General features: G+C 39.2%; 1 protein-coding gene across 2 annotated transcripts in view; it reads right to left on the bottom strand.

Annotated features, from left to right (window-relative positions):
• arid2 (AT-rich interactive domain 2) overlaps positions 1-23,745 on the bottom strand; it is a 126,856-nt gene that overhangs the window by 69,178 nt on the left and 33,933 nt on the right. For both annotated transcript variants that reach the window (XM_063057663.1, XM_063057662.1), the window contains exon 4: positions 6,202-6,335. In XM_063057663.1, the coding sequence (XP_062913733.1) occupies positions 6,202-6,335 (134 nt within the window). The remainder of the gene's footprint in view (positions 1-6,201; positions 6,336-23,745) is intronic.

Genomic DNA, 23,745 nt, shown 5'->3' on the forward strand with positions numbered 1-23,745 from the left:
TCATGTTTGGTATGGATCTATCCTGCACCTTCCAAACTGATCCCAGAAACTCCAGGCACTGCGGTTCAGCCATCATTCCTGCTATTGTACCCCACCAATCGACTTTGGCCAACTCCTCTCTCATGCCTCTGTAATTCCCTTTACTCCACTTTAATATTAATACATCTGACGTTAACTTCTCCCATTACTGGCAACATTAGAAGTTGTTACTAGCAGCATCTAATAGTAATAAATGTTGGTTGATTATTACTACACAAACCACTATGCAAACCCTGCTCTGCACCACTATTTCAGAACTTTAAAATACTAGAGATCAGAAAAATATCTAAACCAGAAGAATATACTGACTTCAGCGATTATATCCTCTTCAATTTTAAAACTGTCACTGGAAACAATTATCCATGATATTTATAAAATATGCAGAAATATTCCAAACATGCAATGTAAGAGTATATTACTTTTGTCATTTCCAAGTTACTTTCTAAATTTTTGTCAGATTGAAATAATTTTGAAATTTAACAGGCATGCATCAGTATATGAAAATATATTCTCACAGAGTCAAAACTGGCAGCAACGAACATGATCATAAAATTGTAACTCCAGTTACTGTCATGTGAAAACACCAAAAGCAAAACCAGCAAACCTACACTCAGACCATTTGCACATATTCATGCTATTTATGTGACAGACCAAAGACTGAAATTTACTTTGCATTTCATGGCTACAAACTTAAATTTGAAGGCTAGATCCATAAACTGATACGACAGCTTACAGAGAAATCTGTAAATTGATTGATGGATGAACAACCAGTTCCACAACAAACTATTACAATATACTACAGTAATAATGTTAATAACTACTTCATTGTTTTTTTTTAAACTGAAAAGTGAAAGTCCAGGCAGTGAGCCTCAAGTCAGGGAGAAGGAAAAAAAATCAATTTTTCTGAAAGCCTTCACCCAATACTTTTAGTCCATTACAATAGTATTTAAATACAGGAAACCATTTCTCCATCAGGTTTACCTCAGCTCTCCAGTTCCTATCCAAATTCCTTTTAAAACCACTGACTGATTCTGTAACTACCACCCTGAAGGTGGGAACTCTAGTTGTCTCAGTTACTATTGCATACACAGGAAAGAGATTGGTTTTCTCTGTTTTAAGCCCCATTATCTTACCCTCCTCCATTTCCAAAAGAACACACCACAGCTATCTAATTTATTCTTCATGACTCGCTATCCAGACCTTGACCCCTTAAATATCCAGCATAAAGGAAAAGAGTTGACCACATCTATCAGAAGTCCTGATCAAAGCCCAAAGGTAAACTGCAAGTCCAAAAGTCAAGGCTGAAAAGCTGAAACCTAGGTCTGCATATCTCAGGGAAGTTAAATGCCCAAGGTTTGTGAATCCATGGGTGTGCTAGTGAGGTGGATTCAGAATTGGCTCAATAATAGGAAGTAGTGGATGAGTGCTTGAAGATAGATTCCACTACTGAAGGACTATAACTAGTGGGGTACCACAGGATTCAGCGTTGGGAACCCTATTATTCAGTATTTATATGATTGATTTGGGTGTGAATGTACATGAAATGATTAGCGTTTGCTAATGATAGTAAATTAGAGGGATTTGTTGATGGTGAGGCAGGTTACGATCAATTACAAAGAGATCTTGACCAGTTTGCGGGGGGGGGTGGGGGGTAGATGGATTGAGGAATGACAAACGGATTTAGGCAAGTGTGAAATGATAAATTCTGGACATTCAACCGGGGTAGGACCTGTACAGTGAATGGCAGGATACTGACAAGTAGAACAGTAGGACCTCGGAGTACAGGTGCACAGTTCACTGAAAGACAGGGTGGTAAACAAGGCATTCAGTATGCCGATGTGCATCAGTCAAGGCATCAAGTTTAGGAGGAAGGAATTACATTGTAGTTATACAATTCACTGGTAGACTGCACTTGGGAGTTTTGCATATAGCTTTGATCTCCCTGTAAAAGATGTAGTTAAACAGGAAAGTGAGCCGAAGAGATTAACAAGGATGCCGTTTGGACTAGAGGGCCCGAGTAACAAGCAGAGATTGGCCATGGTGGATCTTTATGTCTGGAGGCGTAGAAGAATGAGTGAGGTGTGAGCTCATAGAGTGGGTATAGATCAAGTGGATGGTCCTGTAGAAATTTGCTAGTCTTTGGTGACATACCAAATCTCCTCAAATTCCTCATGAAGTATAGCCACTGGTGTGCCTTCTTCATTATTACATCAATGTGTTAAGCCCAGGATAGAGCCTCTGAGATGTTGACATCCAAGAACTTGAAGCATAACCACAAAGTTAGAGCTGAGCAGCAGGCTAAGTATGTATCCTTGAGGTGCAGCTGCATTGATGGCTTTATACTGCAGACTTAACTCAAATTTTATCTCATTAGAGAAAAAAAGCATACATGAATTATGAAAGACAACATATTTGCAGTCCTTGGGACTAGTAAAATGGATAAATTCCCATGGCCTAATCAACTGCATCCTCAGACCTTTTAGGAAACTTGAGGTGAAAATGCAGAAACCCTTGCTACAGAAACAACAATGAAGAGTCCTTCTCTTTGTGTGTGCAACAGAATTCCCGAGTCTTCACCATGATTTGCGTGAATAACAGTAGTGAAAATTGAGAGGAAGCTACTGGCACAATGAAGGAAGCCCTGAACACCATTAACCCTTGGACAAAAAGATAAGAGATGGAGGACATTCAATGCTGCCTTAAACACCAGTGGCATAATGGGCAGTAACTAAGACGGTTTGCTAGATTCCAATCCAACATTTCAGAGGTTCTAGTCTTGGTACTTGAATTCTTATCTGGCAGTAATCTTTCTGATGTACTGAATTTCTATTCAATCTTCTCGTTGATAATGTTTTATAATCTCTGCTCGTGGTTAGTGCATTGCTGCAATTTCCGAAGTGTTTATGCATTTTCCCATTTTCACACAATAAATCAATGGAAAGGAGAAAATAAATCAACATATTTGCTAAACCTCTCATAAGCAGTTATAACATTAAATAAGTTTAAAGTCGGGAACTCAGCTGCAAATTAATTTTGAATATTATTTGAGTTACTATGTTCATTCTAGTTAGACTTCAACTAGACTAAACAATACTTTGCTTTATTATGCTACTAGGAAAGGTAAGTTTAAAAAAAAGTCAGTGATTTAAGGCACAGCCTGTGGTCAATGGGTACTGTGATAATTCAGCCCCAAGAGAACTGTACTTTTTTCCCACATGGATATTCTAATTGCAAGATGATCACATATAATCCCATGCAGAACAACCCTGAAATTTTCAGCTACACCTCTAATCAAGAGTGAACAACTGACAATAAGATACACATGTGCAGTATAGCTTAAAACTCCATTTTGTGCTGATCAATTCAACCCTGTGGCATTTTGCTCAAATATGGAAAAATCTATAGACACAACTGAAGCATCAGATGGACTGTTGTGGGATACAAATTATCATCCATCACTGGAACAGTAACAAAAAATGTATCTAAAACAAAAGATGCACTTGGAAACACAATGGATTCTGATTAATCCGTCCATCAGATAATCAGGACCACCACTTATCTGGGATAACTCGAAGGACAAAAACTAATTGAAAAAATAGCCAGGATTTAATTTGTTTATTTGGGACAGGAGACTGTTGACATTAAACACGACACCACAGCATACTTAGAGTTAGCATCTGTCATGTGTACTTCTGTTCAAAAAGCAGTAATTTTTTTTGTCACGGATGGTGTGAAATAAGCAGTAAGACAATTTAGAATTGTTTTGCTCACTGCTGCTTCAAGCATTCAAGCTTGGAGATGTCAGAAACAGTCAGGAGTGAAAATGAAATTATTTCACTACTTCAGTAAGTTAGGAACTACAAAGAATTTGAAGGTATCAATAATCATCTTAAAGGTTACAATGAAAATGAAGATTTGGAGGATGCAATCATCAAAATCATTGTATGAAGGCAGCCCATTATCTGCACTAGGTGTAGCACTAATTTTATTTATAATCAACCGAAAGAAAACTGCAACATGGTGGTTGTCTGCTGTATCCTACGATGATAGTGAAACCTGTGTGGGAGTCTTTAAAGTGGAAAAGCGGTTGCACCAGGACAGTTCCACTCTCAGAACTCAGAAGTCTGGGTCCAGTGTTACAAGTAGTTTTCACAAATTAGGGTCTTCATTTGTTGTGCAGTAGATAACCATGCCTTCTTCTGTGCCTATGATGCCTTTCATTTTTCACAAAGCATTACACTTGGCTATGGATCTCACTGTTGATCTCATCCACCCAGTCCGCTGGAGCTGACCTCGCAAGCTAGGACAGGTATGTCCCTATTTCACCGGGCATAAGGCCAGCTGGCTTAACTTGCCTGTCAAAGCAGTATGCCGGGGTGTGACCACTGTCGCATACAAACAGTTACTTAAGCCATAGGTGAGAGCTGCATTGCCCAGACCAAAGGTGAGCGAGATGTCCCAGAATGGACACAAGTCCCATCACCAGAAGCGCTCCCCATCCCTGGACACCTCATACATGGAAGCATACACTAGATGAATTACTCCACCAATAAGAATTAGGAACTAATACAGTTTTATAGTACTGCAGTAGCATATCCAGGTTTCCGATTTGCCTGTATTTCATGTAAATACATAACTTGTTACTGAATTGAACAATAGTCTTTTTTATATCTTTTTAACTATTTCTATGAAACTTTGGTTAATTGGGGTAGTCACCTAATTTGGCCAAAATATACTGGTCCTAATTAACCCAAATTCACTGCAATTTCAAAAATGCTATATAAAATAGTGGTGGGCTGGGGAAATACAAATTTTAGAACTATAGAGAAGCCACACAGTAAGCAAACCATTTGAAGCTTCCAAATTCATGCTATACAGAAACAAAGCCTACGAGAATTATACCCCCTTCATTAGAAATACAACTGAAGCTTCAGGAGTGATTTATCCACAACTGATGTGACTAAATGACTTCAGATGTTCACATTAGAGTTTGGTCAGTATTGGTAAACTAAGTTAAATAACATATCATGCTAGTCAATCAAGACTGAGTTGTAAATAAAAGATGCTGCTGAATTTCAGTTGAATTACAAAACTGTGCCTCAGAAGAAACAACTCATTATCCCCCAAGTACTTTCCTCAAAGTTAACCATCCTTGCCATCTCCTTAACCATGAAAGCTTTTTATAAACTGTGATACCCAAATGAATGTGGCTACACCGACAGAGATATGGTTGGAAAAATATAAATGAATTTCAAGTTCACATTTTCTCATATTCAAATCAATTTTTGATTATGTGATGTTTACATCAGGCTGAAGGCACCGCAAACTAAATTTCTAGTGGTAATACACAGACACTTTGTTGGCATCAAGTATTTCTAGCCATTATTTCACCTTGTAAGTTCAAACACCCTCCCAAAAAATTGTTAAGGGTATTGCTAGACAGTTCCCTAGCATATTTCTTAAAAGATCATAGGCAAGGATGTTCTCCAGTTTTGATAAAATAATTAAACGTAATTATTATTATACTAGTCGCATTTCTAAACCGTCAAAATAAAATGATACATTTGGCTGATTTTTTTTTGAAAAGCATTATGACAGACAATTTATTCAAAATTACACCATGCACAATAAAGTTGCAGCCCTATTTCAGTAATTTATCTGCCGGAACTTTTTTTTTTGATTACATACCCATGTGGTACTTGTTACTTACATATTAAAACAACTGACGCAGGCAAAGAATACCATTAACATTTTCTCTGCTGCTCTAACCAACTATGGTTTAAAGCAAAACCAGTGGATTTCAAAAGATAATACACAAACTAATTATGTAATTAAAACCATCTGTTCCAATTCCAGATAACAGATAAATCTTGGGTTTATAAATTGCATTTTATTATTGAGATTTTGCAAATGTTATTTATGAACCTGCAAAAAAAAATTAATTTTAGAAAGTGAGATCTGAAATATTACAAATGACATTAAGACTGCTTTACTTTTCCTATCAACCCCCAACTTTACTTATCAACTAAAGTAATGTTCTTAAGACTCCAGTGAGAAGGGTTAAAAGTGAAATTGGATATTTCACAAAATATAGAAGATTGTTATATTTCTTGCGTCGATACAGTAGCACCAAGCCAGTAATATGATTTTAAAATCATTTACCTGACAATATATGCTGCTGGTAACTGTATGATGAAGGTACCCCACCAACAGGAACCGTTCCTCGTTGACCACCTGAACTAAGCTCGTCATCATCTTCTCCAAAGTGATGTACCTTTTCATAAGCTTCAAGGTAACTGCAATAAATCAAAGTATTATGAATGCACAGTAGTAAATATGATCAACAATTAATATTGATTTTACAACTGAAAACCAAGCCACACATTTGCCAACTTCAAAATCAATGATTTCTTTTGCTGCCAAAATTGCAGCTTTAAATCCATTTGAATAATAAATAGGAAATAAATACTTCATTATTTACTATAAATTCTCCTTTGCTGTTGAGCAAACGGAATAAATTAACAATCTTTTCAATTAACATAAATTTAAGATACAACTATCAGTGGAATTAGCACAGTTGCTTATTTTACCGTTGCATCAGAGCCAGAGCATAATGGCATTATAGAAATTTCAGAGATACCATTGTGGTGGATATTTCATTTGAGCAGTACATGTTGGGAGTACTTGAATCATCCAACACACTGTGAGCTAAACACAAAGCACTGATAAACTCAGGTGGTCATGTCTCTTCAAGTACACATCCAAGTACTATTTAAGTTTTCTGCCTCTCAGTCTCTCAGGCAGTGTTCCAGAATCACTCTACTCTCTGGATAAAAACTATTTCTTCCTCACCTCCCCCTAAACATCTATCAATTACTTTAAATATACGACCTCCTGGGCTTTAACCCCTCTGTGAAGTGTAACAGATCCTTCCCATTTGCTCATTCAACACATCTCAACTATTTAATCTCTCATGCTTTTTAGTGTTCCCCCATTACAGGTTTCCCCTGCCATCCGAAGGTAGAGCATTCCTATGAAACGGTTCGTAAGCTGGAATGTCATAAAGTGAAGAAGCAATTACCATTAATTTATATGGGAAAAATTTGTGAGCGTTCGCAGACCCAAAAATAACCTACCAAATCATGCCAAATAACACACAAAACCTAAAATAACAGTAACATATAGTAAAAGCAGGAATGATATGATGAATACACAGCCTATATAAAGTAGAAGCAATCGGCAATCGCCTCTGATCTGGGCCAGCATTTACGTGCCGGGCGGCACATAATTAATTAGCTTGTTTATTTTGGCTTTTTTTTCTTAAAGATGTGCTGGGTGCCTCCCGACTACCCCTGCATTCTCCACGGATCAGTATCTGCCCGCAGCCCAGAGGTTGGGGTGGTGGGACACTGGGGTGTCATCTGTTCCCATCAGGGCAGGCAGGTCATCTTCTATGACTGCCAGCCTCAATGTCGAAGGTCGAGGTTCATTGTCTGCTGTGGAAGGCTTGCTTGACTGCTGAGCCTCGCGCATTCTTCTATCATACAGTTCACTGTAAGCACTCAAACCATCCTGCAACTATGCCCTAAACCGACGTACCCTTTCAAAATTAAAGTCGTACTTTTCTGCAATAATTGCAGCGAAAATCTCACGCAGTTGCTTCACGTTCAGTTCCTGGACAACTTCACTTTCGGTCCGTTCGCTACTGCATTCGGTTTCGATTGTTATCCTTTCCTCTTCCAATTGCATCAGCTCTTCATCTATCAGTTCTTGGTCATCCGATGCCAAAACTTCTTCAACATCATCTTCGTCAACTTCCACAAGCCAAACTCACTTTGTCCTTACTTTGTTCACCACAATCAAAACGCTTAATTATGTCTAGTTTCACACTGTGTAACACCCTTACGAGTTCTTTCAGGCTTTTCAGATACCTTAGAACTCATCTTGCAAACAGCTGCTCACAGGCACGTGTTTAAGCAATGCCAGCTAGAATACAGTTCCGAATCCGGGGGAGGAGCGGCTGCTCGGGGCGCGCGCTGCCTTTTTTTCGTAACAGTGAAAACACCTTCTGTTAGCGAAAACAGGTAACTAATGTAGGTCTTTCGTAACAGTGAGGTTTCGTAAAGTGAACGTTCGAAAAGTGGGAGACACCTGTATGCCATATTGTAGAGAAGAGGGGAAGAAATTAAGATTTCCAGATGATTTTGTGAACGAGGCTTTCACTTAGCATGCTTCTACATAGATTTCTTTTAACCAACCAAGCATCAAGCAGACATCAGGATCAATTTACTAAGACATCAGCTCTTTTTTCAGTGCCAGCTGCTGTACCATTTAATAATAAGGGTTACAATGCTGAACATGTTTATATTTTAAGATAAGTAGTTATCGAGCTAAAGCTTACCACACTCAAAAAGAAAAATGTACTGGTTGAACACTGAAATTCAATGAGAATTTTGAAAGACGCATTCAAATCTTTAAATCAGCTAAAGCACTTATTTTGAGTTAGTGGGATCCAAAGCTTAACTTTCACCATCTCATCTAGCCAATTTACAGTAATAGTTACTTTAATTGGCCAGTAGTGAAACCAGATTTTGTTTAACCCATATTTATTCACCTGATATTCAAAGGTTGCTGCCCAAAATCACAGATTCTCCAGGTTACAGCTACATTTGGGAAAAAATGATCTTTACAATTATGGAAAAATCAAAAACTAAACAGAACAATATCAAATTTCCAAAGTGCAAAATGTCTGCATGTCAAAAATTGTTTATGACGCCATTTCACTGACTGCACAAAATTAAGGCAACTGCTCAATACTCTCAAAAAATATAATACTGATTCCACACAAATCTTTTATTCAAGCTTTTCTAAGCTAGTTACAGAGAAATACAGAAAGGAAACAGCACGTCTGGTTCACTATGTCCATGCTGACCACCAATTAGCCATTTAATGAGCAAGTCAACAATTTGGAGTGAGGTTTTCCATTCATGAAAAAACTTCTAGTCTACTAACTGTCCCACAATGTCACTAGAAGCTCTGAAATCATCCTTCATGTTTCTATGATGACTTTTACTCATCATTTCTCATAACTAACTGCATAATTGTTTGCCACAAGTACAAACTGTAGAGAAGAAACTTTACAAAGCTTGAAACTCAGCCCAAAAGATGATACAAATAGAAAGTAGGTTTACAAATACTTTACAAAGCTTGAAACTCAGCCCAAAGATGATACAAATAGAAAGTAGGTTTACAAATACTTTGAAAAAAGATGTAGAGATAATGGCCAAACGGTACAAACACACTCTGGATTCTTTATGACTTGGGTTTGGGGTGGAGAAAATGGGAAAGCAAAAATGAGGCAACAAATTTTATGAAACTTAACTTACAGTTGCAAACGTTAGACTACCAGAGAAGGGTCAAGCTTTTACTTGAAAGCTCTTGTGACTTTTTACTATGACACTCTCTCTCATTCTGGTTTAGCAAGCTGAAAAATTATTTCTTAAGTAGCACACAGATACACACCTGCATTTTATTCTAAAGAAAAGCTTGGCAACAGTATTTGTCGGCAAAAGAACAGGTTGATTGAAACAATACAGATATACACCAAAAGAATAGCCACTTCTCACTGCAGCCATCAGGAAGGAGGTACAGAAGCCTAAAGTCCCTTACCACCAAATTCAGGAACAGTTATTATCCCTCCACCATCAGTCTCATGAACCAGAGGGGTAACTTCACTCACCCCAACACTCATCTGTTCCCACAACCTATAAACTCACTTCTAAGGACTCTTCATCTCATGTTCTCAATATTTATGGCGCTTTTTTTTTTCCCTTTCTTTGTATTGGCAGTTAGTTGCCTTTTGCACAATTGGCTGTTTGTCCATCTTTGTTGAGTGTGTTTTTTCATTGATTCTATTGTACTTCTTTGTATAGACTGTGAATGCTGGCAAGAAAATACATCTCAGGGTAATATGTGGTGACATATACGTACTTTGACAATAAATTTATTTTGAACTTCATAAAACTAGATTTCTTGTTTTTTTGTTTTTTGCAATACAACTGAATGGCATACTAATAACCACCTTAGAAATAATTCTTTTTTTCTATCAGGAAAAGTCTATTACAATACATAAACTTGAATATCTAATCAAATAACATTACTTAATATTTTTAATGTTACCCAAATTCAAAATTACTTATTTTATATCATGTGCATAATTCTTGCTTTATTTAGTAACATCTATTTCAAACATTTTTTCGGGCACGCAATGCACCATCCAGTGTTTTCATGTAAACACTGTACAAGGACCTTCATACAAGTTGATTATACTGTGCATCTTTTTGAAAGTTCTACATCTCCATAAATCACATATTATTGAGGTTTGTAATTTATTCCCAAATGTTAGTCGTGGAGGGTATGAACAGTTGAGATTCAATTGCAGAACTGATCTTTCATTAATCTGTATGTACAGCATCCAGATCTTACAAACTACAAGTCTGCATCTCTGGTAACATATGTACATTAGCCTTTTTTTAAAAGAAATGCTACAACAGTAGTTATTGTTCACAAAACTGAAAAAAAGGAAAAGAAGCCCTTCTGTATGAATTCACAGAACAATTTTGGCATTGGAATTTGTTTTACACAATTCTGGGAGATTAAAAACAGGAGAGTCAAGTTATTGGCCCAATTTTTGCAGTAATAATAGCCTCACTCTGACAGCATTTGCCATTATTATGCAGCAAAAATCAAATAGCTATTTCTTGAAGCCTATGCAAATGGTTAAACATACAAATGTGGAAACTACTGTCATGTACCACTTGGCTCCTCCAAAAGTTACGATGAATGCAACAGTTGAACTTGCTCACTAGCCCTGCATGAACAGGATAATGAAAGTTGGATTAACTCATTCAGAATAACGTGAGACTCTAAAATTACACAATAAGTGACAAAATATTTATAAAACTCCTTGGCATAGGCAATGAATTTCTCAAGTGTGAAATTTCAAGTACTCAGAAAATTTACAGCTAAAGGCCTTTTAACTTTCTTCTCAAACTTTCACCCATCTCTGATTTCTCTATCTCATCTGTACCACCGGATTCAGTATATTCACAAGTTAACATTTTCCATTTTTTAAGTCCCCAATTTGAACCCGTATGTTAGAAAGGACCGATGTGTCTTAAGCTCAATTAGCTGAACAGCCTCTCTGTTCTGCATACTGCTCAGAAATATCACATATAATGTGCACAGTGCACCATTCTGGAGTATCTTCAGAGACAGTTTGCACCCCAATGTCAGTCATTTCCTTGGGCAGCAGTCAGCAATACAAATAATGAGTACAGTTCCTTCATTATAGAACTAGTCTGACCTCTTCCTCTTAATGCCATGTTTACATAAAAAGAAAAATTACATTTGATAGCAGATACACACCTGTTTTATATCTGAGAACCTAGAACTCAATGCACCAAGCATTAAATGAGGAATCAATTTACAACAAAACTGACAAACACTGTGCAAAGGTCTTGATAGGCCTTGAATAGTGGATATGGAGAGAATATTTCCTATGGTTGAAGAGTTCAAGACTAGAGGACACCACTTCAGAATAAAAGGGGTCCTTTTAGAACTGAGACGAGGAGGAATTTCTTTAGCCAGAGAGTGGAGAAGCTGTGGAATTCTTTGCCACAGGAAGCTGTGGAGAGCATTCTGACAGGCTGCATCACTGTCTGGTATGGGGGGGGAGGGGGGCAGGTGGTGGCGGAGGACAGGTACTGCACAGGAATGAAAAGAAGCTACAGAAAGTTGAATAGTTAGTCAGCTCCATCTTGGGTACCAGCCTCCAAAGTACCCAAAAACATCTTCAAGGAGCAGTACGTCAGAAAGGCGTCATCCATTATTAGGGACCCTCATCATCCAGGGCATGCCCTTTTCTCATTGCCACCATCAGGAAGGAGGTTAAAGAGCCTGAAGGCACACACACAGCGATTCAGAAACAGCTTCTTCCCCTCTGCAATACAATTCCAAAATGAACCCATGAACACTACCACACTTCTTAAAAAAAAATTATTTCTGGTTTTGCACTAATTTAAAATCATATATATACACACACACAGGTTTTATATATAAACAAGTAAAAGATAACTGGTTTCCAAAAGGCATAAAGTTAAAGATGACACATTTCTTTAATATTTTTAAGAAAACTTTATTTACATCTTTTACAGTTTCAAAATATAACAAAAAAGGAAAACGACCCGAAGCAAAACTTTGAGCACCCTGCATGGCAGTACTTAGTAACACCCTTTTTGGCAAGTATCACAGCTTATAAAACACTTTTTGTAGCCAGCTTGTTTGGGGGATTTTCACCCATTCTTCCTTGCAAAAAGCTTCTAGTTCTGCGAGATTCTTGGGCCATCTTGCATGCACTGCTCTTTTGAGGTCTATCCACAGGTTCTCGATGATGTTTAGGTCAGGGGACTGTGAGGGCCATGGCAAAACCTTCAGCTTGTGCCTCTTGAGGTAGTCCATTGTGGATTTTGAGGTGTGTTTAGGTTCATTATCCTGTTGTAGAAGCCACCCTCTTTTCATCTTCAGCTTTTTTACAGACAGTGTGATGTTTGCTTCCAGAATTTGCTGTTATTTAATTGAATTCATTCTTCCCTCCACCAGCAAAATGTTCCCTGTGCCACTGCCTGCAACACAAGCCCAAAGCATGATCGATCCACCCCGTGTTTAACAGTTGGAGAGGGGTTCTTTTCATGAAATTCTGCACCCTTTTTTCTCCAAACATACCTTTGCTCATTGCGGCCAAAAAGGTCTATTCAAAAGGTTCAAAAATGTATTTTGGAAACAAGTCCTGTGGACTGATTTAAGTTAAAATAGACCTTTTTGGCCGCAATGAGCAAAGGTATGTTTGGAGAAAAAAGGGTGCAGAATTTCATGAAAAGAACCCCTCTCCAACTGTTAAGCACGGGGGTGGATCGATCGTGCTTTGGGCTTGTGTTGCAGCCAGTGGCATGGGGAACATTTCACTGGTAGAGGGAAGAATGAATTCAATTAAATACCAGTAAATTCTGGAAGCAAACATCACACTGTCTGTAAAAAAGCCGAAGATGAAAAGAGGATGGCTTCTACAACAGGATAATGAACCTAAACACACCTCAAAATCCACAATGGGCTACCTCAAGAGGCGCAAGCTGAAGGTTTTGCCATGGCCCTCACAGTCCCCTGACCTAAACATCGAGAATCTATGGATAGACCTCAAAAGAGCAGCGCATGCAAGACGGCCCAAGAATCTCACAGAACTAGAAGCCTTTTGCAAGGAAGAACGGGCGAAAATCCCCCAGACAAGAATTGAAAGACTCTTAGCTGGCTACAAAAAGCGTTTATAAGCTGTGATACTTGCCAAAGGGGGTGTTACTAAGTACTGCCATGCAGGGTGCCCAAACTTTTGCTTCGGGCCCTTTTCCTTTTTTGTTGTTTTGAAACTGTAAAAGATGGAAATAAAAAAAGTTTTCTTGCTTAAAATATTAAAGAAATGTGTCATCTTTAACTTTATGCCTTTTGGAAATCAGTTCATCTTTTACTCGCTTAGCTATTCACAGTAACAGAAATTTTGACCAGTGGTGTCCAAACTTTTGCATGCCACTGTACATACATACACATTGTAATTGATTTTTTTCTTTCTACATTATCATGTATTACATTCAACTGCCAACAAATTTCATGATACATGCCGGTGATAATAAACCTGATTCTGATTTATGTATATTTAAGGTATAGGTTGATAGTTTCTTAATTGGTCAAGGCATGAAGGGATACAAGAAGGCGGCAGGAGACTTGGGGCTGAGAGGAAAAATGAATCAGCCATAATGAAATGCAGAACAGACTCGATAGGCCAAATGGCCTAATTCTGCTCCTATATCTTATGGTTTCATAATAGGAGCAACATCACACATGCATTCACAAATAGACTAGTTATATAAACAGAAAATAAGAACGTAATTGATCCGATAAGGGACTGAGTAGGGAGGCAGGGAGATGAAGGGTAACTTTGTTTCTGTACATCTCAAAGTTAAAGTCTAAATGGATGGCAGGAAATTTTTAAAAAACAGGAAAAAAAAATCTTAACTGATTTTAACTATATTAAGATTCTCTCCTTTAACACAATTTTAAAAGAAAGATGGCAAAGGCTGCTATATGTGAGGAACAAAGTATTTTACCAGTTATCTAATTCATTTTTAAAGATTATCAAGAACTTTTGCCTTTTTTTAAATCAGGTAAATGAATTATAAAGGAACTTTTTCAGAAATTATTTAGGAACCTTTCTTTTGTATTAATAGGATAAATGGCATTTGCAGGTGTCTGGAGATGGCAAGGGATGATACAGTAACTTGTTCTGTATTATTAATGGGAATTCCATTTCTGAAAATGAGCCATTTAGGGCAATTCTATTAGAATGTAATGACCTCACACTTTTTGAATATGTATGTCCAATTCTTTTAAACACAATATGCACAACTTTGATTGTAGATAACACTGAGCTTGCCCTCCTTGACGTTGCCAACCATTAAGGAGTGTTTCTATATTTTGTCCAACCTGATTCCTCGAGATAAGAAACAAAATCTAACTATGTAGTACAAGCACCTGACTTACTATACCTAACACCTATAAGAACAAATTAGCTTCCATAATACACATGTAAGCACACAGATATGTTTGATCCTTATGAATGGCAGAATTATTTTCTCTTTCACTTCTGGTAATTGTGCTTTCTTATCAAAATCAGGTTCAGGCTTAATATCACTGATATATGTTGTGAAATTTGTTGTTTTGTTGCAACAGTGCAGTGCAATACAAAGAAAAACTACTGCAAGTTACAATAAGGAATATAAAGAAGTATAAAAAGAGTGAAGTAGTGTTCTATGGACCATTTAGAAATCCATGGCTGACGGTACGAAGCTGTTCCTGAAAAACAGAGAGGGCATTCACCTCCTCCCCAATGGTGGAAACAAGTAGAGAGCATGTCCTGATTAGTAAGGGTCCTTAATGATGGATGCTGCCTTCTTGAGGTGCCATCTTTTGAAGATGTCCTCTTTGGTGGGGAAACTATAGGCTGGTTGAATATATAATCCTATGCAGGTTCTTTTCAATTCTGTGCACTGGAATCTCCATTTCAGGTGGTGATGCTACCAGTCAGAATGCTCTCCACCATACATCAGCAGAAATTTGCTGGAGTCTTTAGTGACTTTCTCAATCGCATACTCCTAATGAGTATCCATGACACTTATTTAACTCTGTGCTGAACTGAGACGGAGGTTGTGACCTTCTGAGGGCTGTGACGTTTACTCAGCTCTGCAATGAACTGATGCTGAGGCCGTGGCCTACTGCAGGCTCCGTGTCTATGGACTCATTTTTGTTCTGAATGCAATTTTCTTACTTCTATTCTTTGCAGGATTTCCCCTCCTCTACACATTGGGTGTTTGACAATTTTTTTTTGTGTGCTTTCTTGGGTTTCTTCGTTTTGATGCTCTGAGATGTTAGACAATAGACAATAGGTGCAGGAGTAGGCCATTCAGCCCTTCGAGCCAGCACCACCATTCACTGTGATCATGGCTGATCATCCACAATCAGTATCCAGTTCCTGCCTTATCCCCATAACCTTTGATTCCGCTATCTTTAAGAGCTCTATCCATCTCTTTCTTGAAAGCATCCAGAGACTGTTGACACCCAGTGAAAGGCTCCACCCTTTCCACTGCTGAGTCCTCAATGAAGTCTGGAATGAATGACTTATCTTCAGCAGATAACAGATATAGTGGGAGTTAGAGGAGGAAAGTCATGAGCACAGAAGGCACAATGAATCTGCTACTGAAGACTTGAGTGCTGAGACAGAACAATGTTTAACATTTTTTGGTGCCACTGGTGAACTGAACATTTATTAAAAAGCAAGCTACAAGCTTTTCTTCTGTAAAAGCTCAGTTTCACTTGCTTCACTGAGGGAATTTGAGAACCATAAAAGATACGAGATTCTTTAACGTCATCTCCTGCACACAAATGTAAAGGAGAACAAAATAATTGTTACTACTAATCTGGTTCAGCACCAAAAAAAACTAAAAAACACAATAATAACTTTTTAAAAAACACAATACAGAAGAAAGCTCATATACATAAAGTGTCACTAGGCACTGGAACGTCTGTACATAAGATGATTTGACAAGGAATGATAAAGTAGAGGTGGTGGGGGGGTGGAGGAATGGGTTAGTGGGTGGAGGTGTTGATCATCTTTACTGCTTGGGGAAACTGTACGAGTCTGGTGGTCCTGGGTTGGATGCTATGTAGTCTCCTCCCTGAAAGGAGGGGGATAAACAGACCATGAGCAGGGAATCAAAGAACATAATTATGAATCTTACATAGGGCCTGCTCAAAGAGGAAACGAAAATCAAGGGAGATTTGAAGATAATATATTGAATTTGTTTCTCAACTTCAAACCATTCTTTTTAGTTCCTATATTAAACCTTTTCAAATAATAGTGCAAAATATGAATCCAAGTAAATGATTTCATGTTCCAAAGTTTCCCTGATACACCTTTGAATGCCAAATGGAAATGAACATTTAACTACAAAATCAAAATGACACAAATTAAAAATGCTGCTTTCCTGGCACTTAAATTAGAATTTTATTTTTAGGTACTGAAATTCCTCATGGTCCCAATGTACAAATTATCCTAAGAAGCAAAATATTTCTACTATATAAATCTGATTCCATAAAAGCAGAAGGATCGGACTAAGTGTCCTTGAGAAAATAGACTGCCAAAAACTCAGAGGACTGAGTGGCCTCTTCCTGGGCCATAATGATTCTATGGTTCCATTCAGTTCATTAGTATGTTGAAAACCAGTCATTTTTCCTATTGTGGCATTCTGATAGTATTTTAATTTTGAGAATAGCTATCAAAAAGGTGACTGCTCTTTTACTACTGAAGAGCAAGTTCTCTGCAATTTTGGAATCTGATTACTTAGTCTCAATGGAAAAGGAATTTTATTTTTGTGCAAATGAAGAATCTGCTTTCCAATCACAAACAAGAGAAAATCTGCAGATGCTGGAAATCCAAGCAAACACACAAAATGCAGGAGGAACTCAGCATGCCAGGCAGCATCTATGGAAAAAAGTACAGTCGACATTTTGGGCCAAGACCCTTCAGCAGGACAGGAGAGGGAAAAAAAAATTTGAGCCAGAGTTAGAAGGTGACTCCTCATCTTTTTTTCCCCTCCAGTCACAGTGTTCCCCAACCACCGGGCCGCGAGGAAACGATATGATTTGGCGATATGAAACGATATGAGTCAACTGCACCTTTCCTCATTCCCTGTCACGCCCACTGTTGAACTTGAATGCATGCCAAGTCATTACACACGCAAGGTCATCAGTCGGTCATTAACCTACAACTACTCGATGAGTAAAAAACAAACGTCGCTTGAGAGTTTCTTTGGAAGAGGTGGTCGGGGACATAAAAGGCCTAACGATGATAACAACACAGAAACAGCCGAGGCCGAGACTGCCAAAAAAAAAAGCTTCCTTCAACAGAAAATACGACGAGTCATACATAAAATATGGCTTTATTGCAACCGGTGACTCGCAGGCTCCAAGCCCCCTGTGTGTGATATGTGGAGACAAGCTGTCTAATGAGGCAATGAAGCCCTCAAAACTGCTTCGGCACCTTGAGTCCAAGCACCCTGCACTTAAACACAAACCCATTGAGTTTTTTGAGTGGAAAAAATATGAGCAAGCGGGACAGAAGCAAGTGCTGAGAGCCATCACCTCCACAAATGCTGCTGCTCTGAGAGCGTCGTACTTAGTGGCTAGCCGTATTGCTACGGCTAAGAAGCCTTTCACTGTTGGTGAAGAACTGATTCTGCCTGCTGCCAAGGACATGTGCCGTGAACTGTTGGGAGAAGCTACAGCTAACAAGATGGCACAGATTTCTCTTTCAGCTACCAGTTTCAAGGAGAATCAATGACATAGCGGAGGACATCGAAGCACAGTTGTTGGAACAGCTTAACAAGTCACCATGGTATGCTATTCAGGTCGACAAGTCTACCGATGTCGACAACAAGGCAATTCTGCTGGTTTATGTGCGATATATATTTCAATACGATGTGCACGAGGATATGTTGAGTGCGCTACCGCTGCCAACTTACACAACAGGGGCAGAACTATTCAAGTCTTTGAATAACTACACGTCAGGCAAACTGGACCGGTCATTCTGTGTTAGAATATGCACAGCCGGGGCTGCAGCTATGACTGGACGGCTGTCTGGTTTCACTACCCGAGTCAAAAAGGTTGCTCCTGAATGCCAGTCTACACACTGTGTCATACACAGGGAAATGCTGGCTAGCCGAAAAATGTCACCTGATCTCAACAGCGTATTGAGTGACGTTGTTGAAGTTATCAATCACATCAAAGCAAAAGCCGTTAACCCACATCTGTTTGAGCAGCTTTGTGAGGAAATGGATGCAGAGCACAAACGCCTTCTCTTGCACACTGAAGTCAGGTGGTTATCAAGGGGGCGAGCTCTGGCCAGGGTTTTTGAGTTAAGAGAACAGCTACAGAAATTTCTTGCAGGGAAAAATGTCACCACTGGCAGCACACTTCAGTGACGAGGAGTGGATAGCAAAACTCGCTTATCTGTGTGACATCTTCAACCTGCTCAATGAACTCAATTTGTCACTTCAGGGGAGATTGACAACTGTCTTCAAGTTGGCAGATGAAACGTCTGCTTTCAAAGCTAAACTGGAACTGTGGGGACAGCTAGTGGGCAGGGGCATATTTGACACATGTTCCCAATATTGCTGGGATTTTGGGAGAGACTGAGGCTGCACTGTCTTCTCACAGTTGGTGCGCGATCACCTATTTTCGCTGTCGACAGAATTCCAGCATTACTTCCAAACCCCAAATGACCCAAGACACGTAAAGGAATGGGTCTATGACCCATTTGTGAATGTCCTCAGTGAATTATCCATGTCAGCGCGGGAAGAAGATCAAATGACGGTGGGCTGAAAGGTATGTTTGACATAACATCTCTGCCGGCATTCTGGATCAAAGTCAAGGCTGAATATCCTGAGATAGCCACGAAAGCCCTGAAAACGTTGCTTCCATTTCCAACATCATTCTCTGCCAAGCAGGGTTTTCTGCAATGAATGCAACAAAAACTAAATTGCGGAATAGACTGGACATAAGGAACCCCCTTCGAGTATCGCTGTCTCCCGTCACCCCTCGATAGGACCGTCTTGTTGCAGGGAAACAAGCCCAGGGCTCCCACTGATTCAGCAATATTGGTGTGTTGCAATGATTTTATATGTTCATACAAGGAAAATATGTGTGTTTAATATCCAAACGTTACTTAAAGTGTTATGATGCTATTGACTTATAAGTGACTTATCACTATATTCATGAGGAAAATATGCACTGTTTAATATTAGATTCGTTAGATAAACCCTTTTGGAAATGAAATTGAGTGTATTAGCCACTTATAAGTGACTTATGGTTGACTTATCATCTATATTCCGGTCGTGATTAACACCCCCCCCCCCCGTCAGCCGGTCCGCAAGCATATTGTCAATATTAATCCAGTCCGTGGTGCAAATAAGGTTGGGGACCGCTGTGCTAAAGGGTCTCGGCCCATAACTTTGACAGTACTCTTTCCGTAGATGCTGCCTGGCATGCCAAGTTCCTCCAGCATTTTGTGTACGTTGCAAGAATTTGTCATATAATTTTTTCCATTATTCCAATTTCTAAAAGTTTATTGTATTAATTAAAAAGCATTACAAAAAACTTAAATTGATTATTTTAGTAAAAAATTCTCTTTCAAAGCAATTCCAAAGTTTTTTGGGGAAAATTTTATAATATATAAAATGTTTATAAATAAACAACACCTCACCAACATGCCTACTGCAAGCTCAGGTTACATGAGGACCACATCTTAAAACATGGAGGCACAAAGATGCAAAAGGCAGTGCTTCTGGAAACTAGCACATTAGTTAATGAATTTATCCAAGTCTTTTCTCACGAGTTAGGTTTGCTTTCTTGGGAAGAAGAGACCTAATTGAACTACAGGCAATTATGAAGGATCAGGATACAATCAATAGGAAGGATTCATTTACCATAGCAGCAAAGTCAAAACTAGGTGTATAAAGTTAGCAGAAAGGATGGAAAGAGAGGAGGAATTTTTTTTTATTCAAATGGTGATACTGACAGAAAAATGTTGTTACCTGTAGGGCTATGGAATAAGTGCTGTAACTGGGAAAAGCTGAAGTATCAAATTATCTATGCACAAACTCAGCTGTATGGTCCCCTACACTTTAGGAATCTGATGGAATCTGTGGAATGGTGCCAATAAAATTTGGGTACCTTCTCCCTTTATCTAATGCAACCAATAGTCCCAATTGCTCAAGCCATATTCCAAAAATCTTCTATTATAACCGGATTATTTCTTTCAAATTCATTCCGTATCTAACTCGTACTGCTTTCATCATTACAAGACCACATACTCAGTGTCTCTAATCCCATAATCCACCTCTGTAGGTCTCTATTGCACATCGTGTCCCTGGATCAGTTTTCATCAATTTCATATTCTGTCCGAATGTTTCTTGGATTCCTTTTCATTTTTGTGCTTTTAGAGCCTGGGGCAAGCTTACCAATAGGCCGAACAACAGATTCACAACCAAATCAACGCATGTTAATAAGGCCATAGCATTGCAAAGCACTGCAGTTCATTTCTAGAGTAATACAATAACTAAAATTAGTCAATATGTTAAACCTTTACAAAACTTTACTTAGATCACAATTCTCTCAAGTGTTAGCTTCACAAACAGAAATACAAGCTCTACAAACAACACAAAAGGATTCTACCATGACAGTGCCAAAATGACTGGGCTTAACTCTTAAAGATGGCTGAAAAGGTACTCTCTGTCTCTAAAAAGAATGCTGAAATCAACTTAAAAGACTCAATCGAACATGGAACAATACAGTACAAGAACAAGCCCTTCAGCCCACAATGTTGTGCCAAACCAATTATCTATTAACTAATCCCTTGTGCCTACAATGTCCGTATCCCTTCATTCTCTGCATATTCATATGGCTATCCAAGAGCCTCTTAAACACTTCTGTTATATTTGCCTCTACGATCAACCCTGGCAGCACATTCCAAACATCAACCACCTTTTCGTGTAAAAAAATCTTACCCCTTTCACATTAAATGCACAACCTCTAGTATTAGACATTCTAACTCCGGTGAAATCGATTCTGGCTGTCTATCCAACTATGGCTGCCATAATTTTATAAACCTTCCATATACCTTACAAATCTCCCTTCAGACTCCACCACTCCAGAGAAAACAACCCAGGTTTGTCCAACCTCTCCTTATAGCACATGTCCTCGAATCCAAACAGCATCCTGGTAAACCTCTTTTACATTTTTTCCAAAGCCTCAACATTCTTTCTATATTGATATGACTAGAATTGAAATCAATACTCCAGATGCAGCCTAGAGTTTTATTAGGCTGCAACATAACTTTGTGACTCTTGAATGCAAAACCTCAACTAATAAAGGCAAGCATGCCACACACTTTCTTTATAACCCTATCAAGCTTTGCAGCCACTTTCTGGAACCTATGAACTTAGATCCCACAGTTCTTCTGTACATCAACACTTTTAAGGGTCTTGCCATTAACACTGTGCTGTCCCTTTACATTTTATCTCTCAAAAACCAAGTTTGGCTGGATTAAAACGCAAACAACAGGAATTCTGCAGATGCTGGAAATTCAAGCAACACACATCAAAGTTGCTGGTGAACGCAGCAGGCCAGGCAGCATCTATAGGAAGAGGCGCAGTCGACGTTTCAGGCCGAGACCCTTCGTCAGGACTAACTGAAGGAAGAGTGAGTAAGGGATTTGAAAGCTGGAGGGGGAGGGGGAGATGCAAAATGATAGGAGAAGACAGGAGGGGGAGGGATGGAGCCGAGAGCTGGACAGGTGATAGGCAGAAGGGGATACGAGAGGATCATGGGACAGGAGGTCCGGGAAGAAAGACGGGGGGGGGGGTGACCCAGAGGATGGGCAAGAGGTATATTCAGAGGGACAGAGGGAGAAAAAGGAGAGTGAGAGAAAGAATGTGTGCATTAAACCTGATGGCATGAACATTGACTTCTCTAACTTCCGCTAGGCCCCACCTCCCCCTCGTACCCCATCTGTTACTCTTTTTTATGCACACATTCTTTCTCTCACTCTCCTTTTTCTCCCTCTGTCCCTCTGAATATACCTCTTGCCCATCCTCTGGGTCACCCCCCCCCGTCTTTCTTCCCAGACCTCCTGTCCCATGATCCTCTCGTTTCCCCTTCTGCCTATCACCTGTCCAGCTCTCGGCTCTATCCCTCCCCCTCCTGTCTTCTCCTATCATTTTGCATCTCCCCCTCCCCCTCCAGCTTTCAAATCCCTTACTCACTCTTCCTTCAGTTAGTCCTGACGAAGGGTCTCGGCCTGAAACGTCAACTGCGCCTCTTCCTATAGATGCTGCCTGGCCTGCTGCGTTCACCAGCAACTTTGATGTGTGTTGTTGGTTGGATTAAAATCTCTAACATTTCTCCACCCTGATCTGAATCCCACTGTGTCCTTAGGCAATCGTCTACACTATTCACAATTTCAAAGTTCAAACTTAATTAACTATATATACATTATACAACCTTCAGATTCATCTCTTTACAGGCAGCCACAATCTACTGAAAAAAAAGCTGTCAAACACCCAATGCACAGAGGGAAAAGAATCAATAATCAATTGAAGTAAGAAAATAACTTCAGAACTGAAGTTTTACAAAAGACACTGAGCCAGGCATCACTGCAGCTGGAGCAGGCCACAGCTTCAGTTCAGCACTGAGCTGAGTAAACATCACAGAACAGTGATCAGAACTGCCCTCGCCTCCTCCCTTGACACCATGTTCTTTTTAATCTGGCCTGGCGCTCAAATCATCCAAACAGTCGTTCCTCTCCCTCAGACCACTCTGGGTCCTGAACCCTGCCGCCACGATTCGGCCCCTACCTGACCTTTCCAATACAGCCCAGTGCTTAAATCAATCAGACAATGGGATTTTCCTCACTCACAACTCTGTCTTGAGTCTGTCATCACTTGCCTGGCCATGCCCTTCCTGCACCTCCACTTTACTCAACTATTTCCCCAGCGTGCCTCTGCTTGACTTCCCATTGTTAGTGTTGATCTTTAAAGTGTTATTAATATGGAATTTTGTAGTTTGTTTTGTTTTTTGCTACCGATACATTGGTGCTGGACATCACCAACTCTATCCAAAACCAGAAGATCTTTGTACTGTCTATGAACTTACCAGCCTTAGGCTTAATCACATGGATGTGGTAAAGCTACTTCCAATTGTAGGGAACAGTCCCACAGAATATAAATAGAGGTAAACCATAATAAAAATTCACAACAAAATATTTACAAGCATTGTTTATAGAAAGTGGAAAACAAATCATGAACGACTATTTGGTTCTTTTTCTTGCTGAAGCCAATAGCAATTCTAGAATCCCAAACTGCCCCCTTCTGCTGAAAGATATATAAACCCGCTTGGCTTCTAATACATTCATAGATATCTCCTTCCTCCCCCCCCCCCCCCCCACACACAATCATTTTTCACTCCATTGCAGGAATTTAGTGGGAAGGT

Source organism: Mobula hypostoma, chromosome 9 (assembly GCF_963921235.1).
Source record: "Mobula hypostoma chromosome 9, sMobHyp1.1, whole genome shotgun sequence".
NCBI classification, from domain to species: domain Eukaryota; kingdom Metazoa; phylum Chordata; class Chondrichthyes; order Myliobatiformes; family Myliobatidae; genus Mobula; species Mobula hypostoma.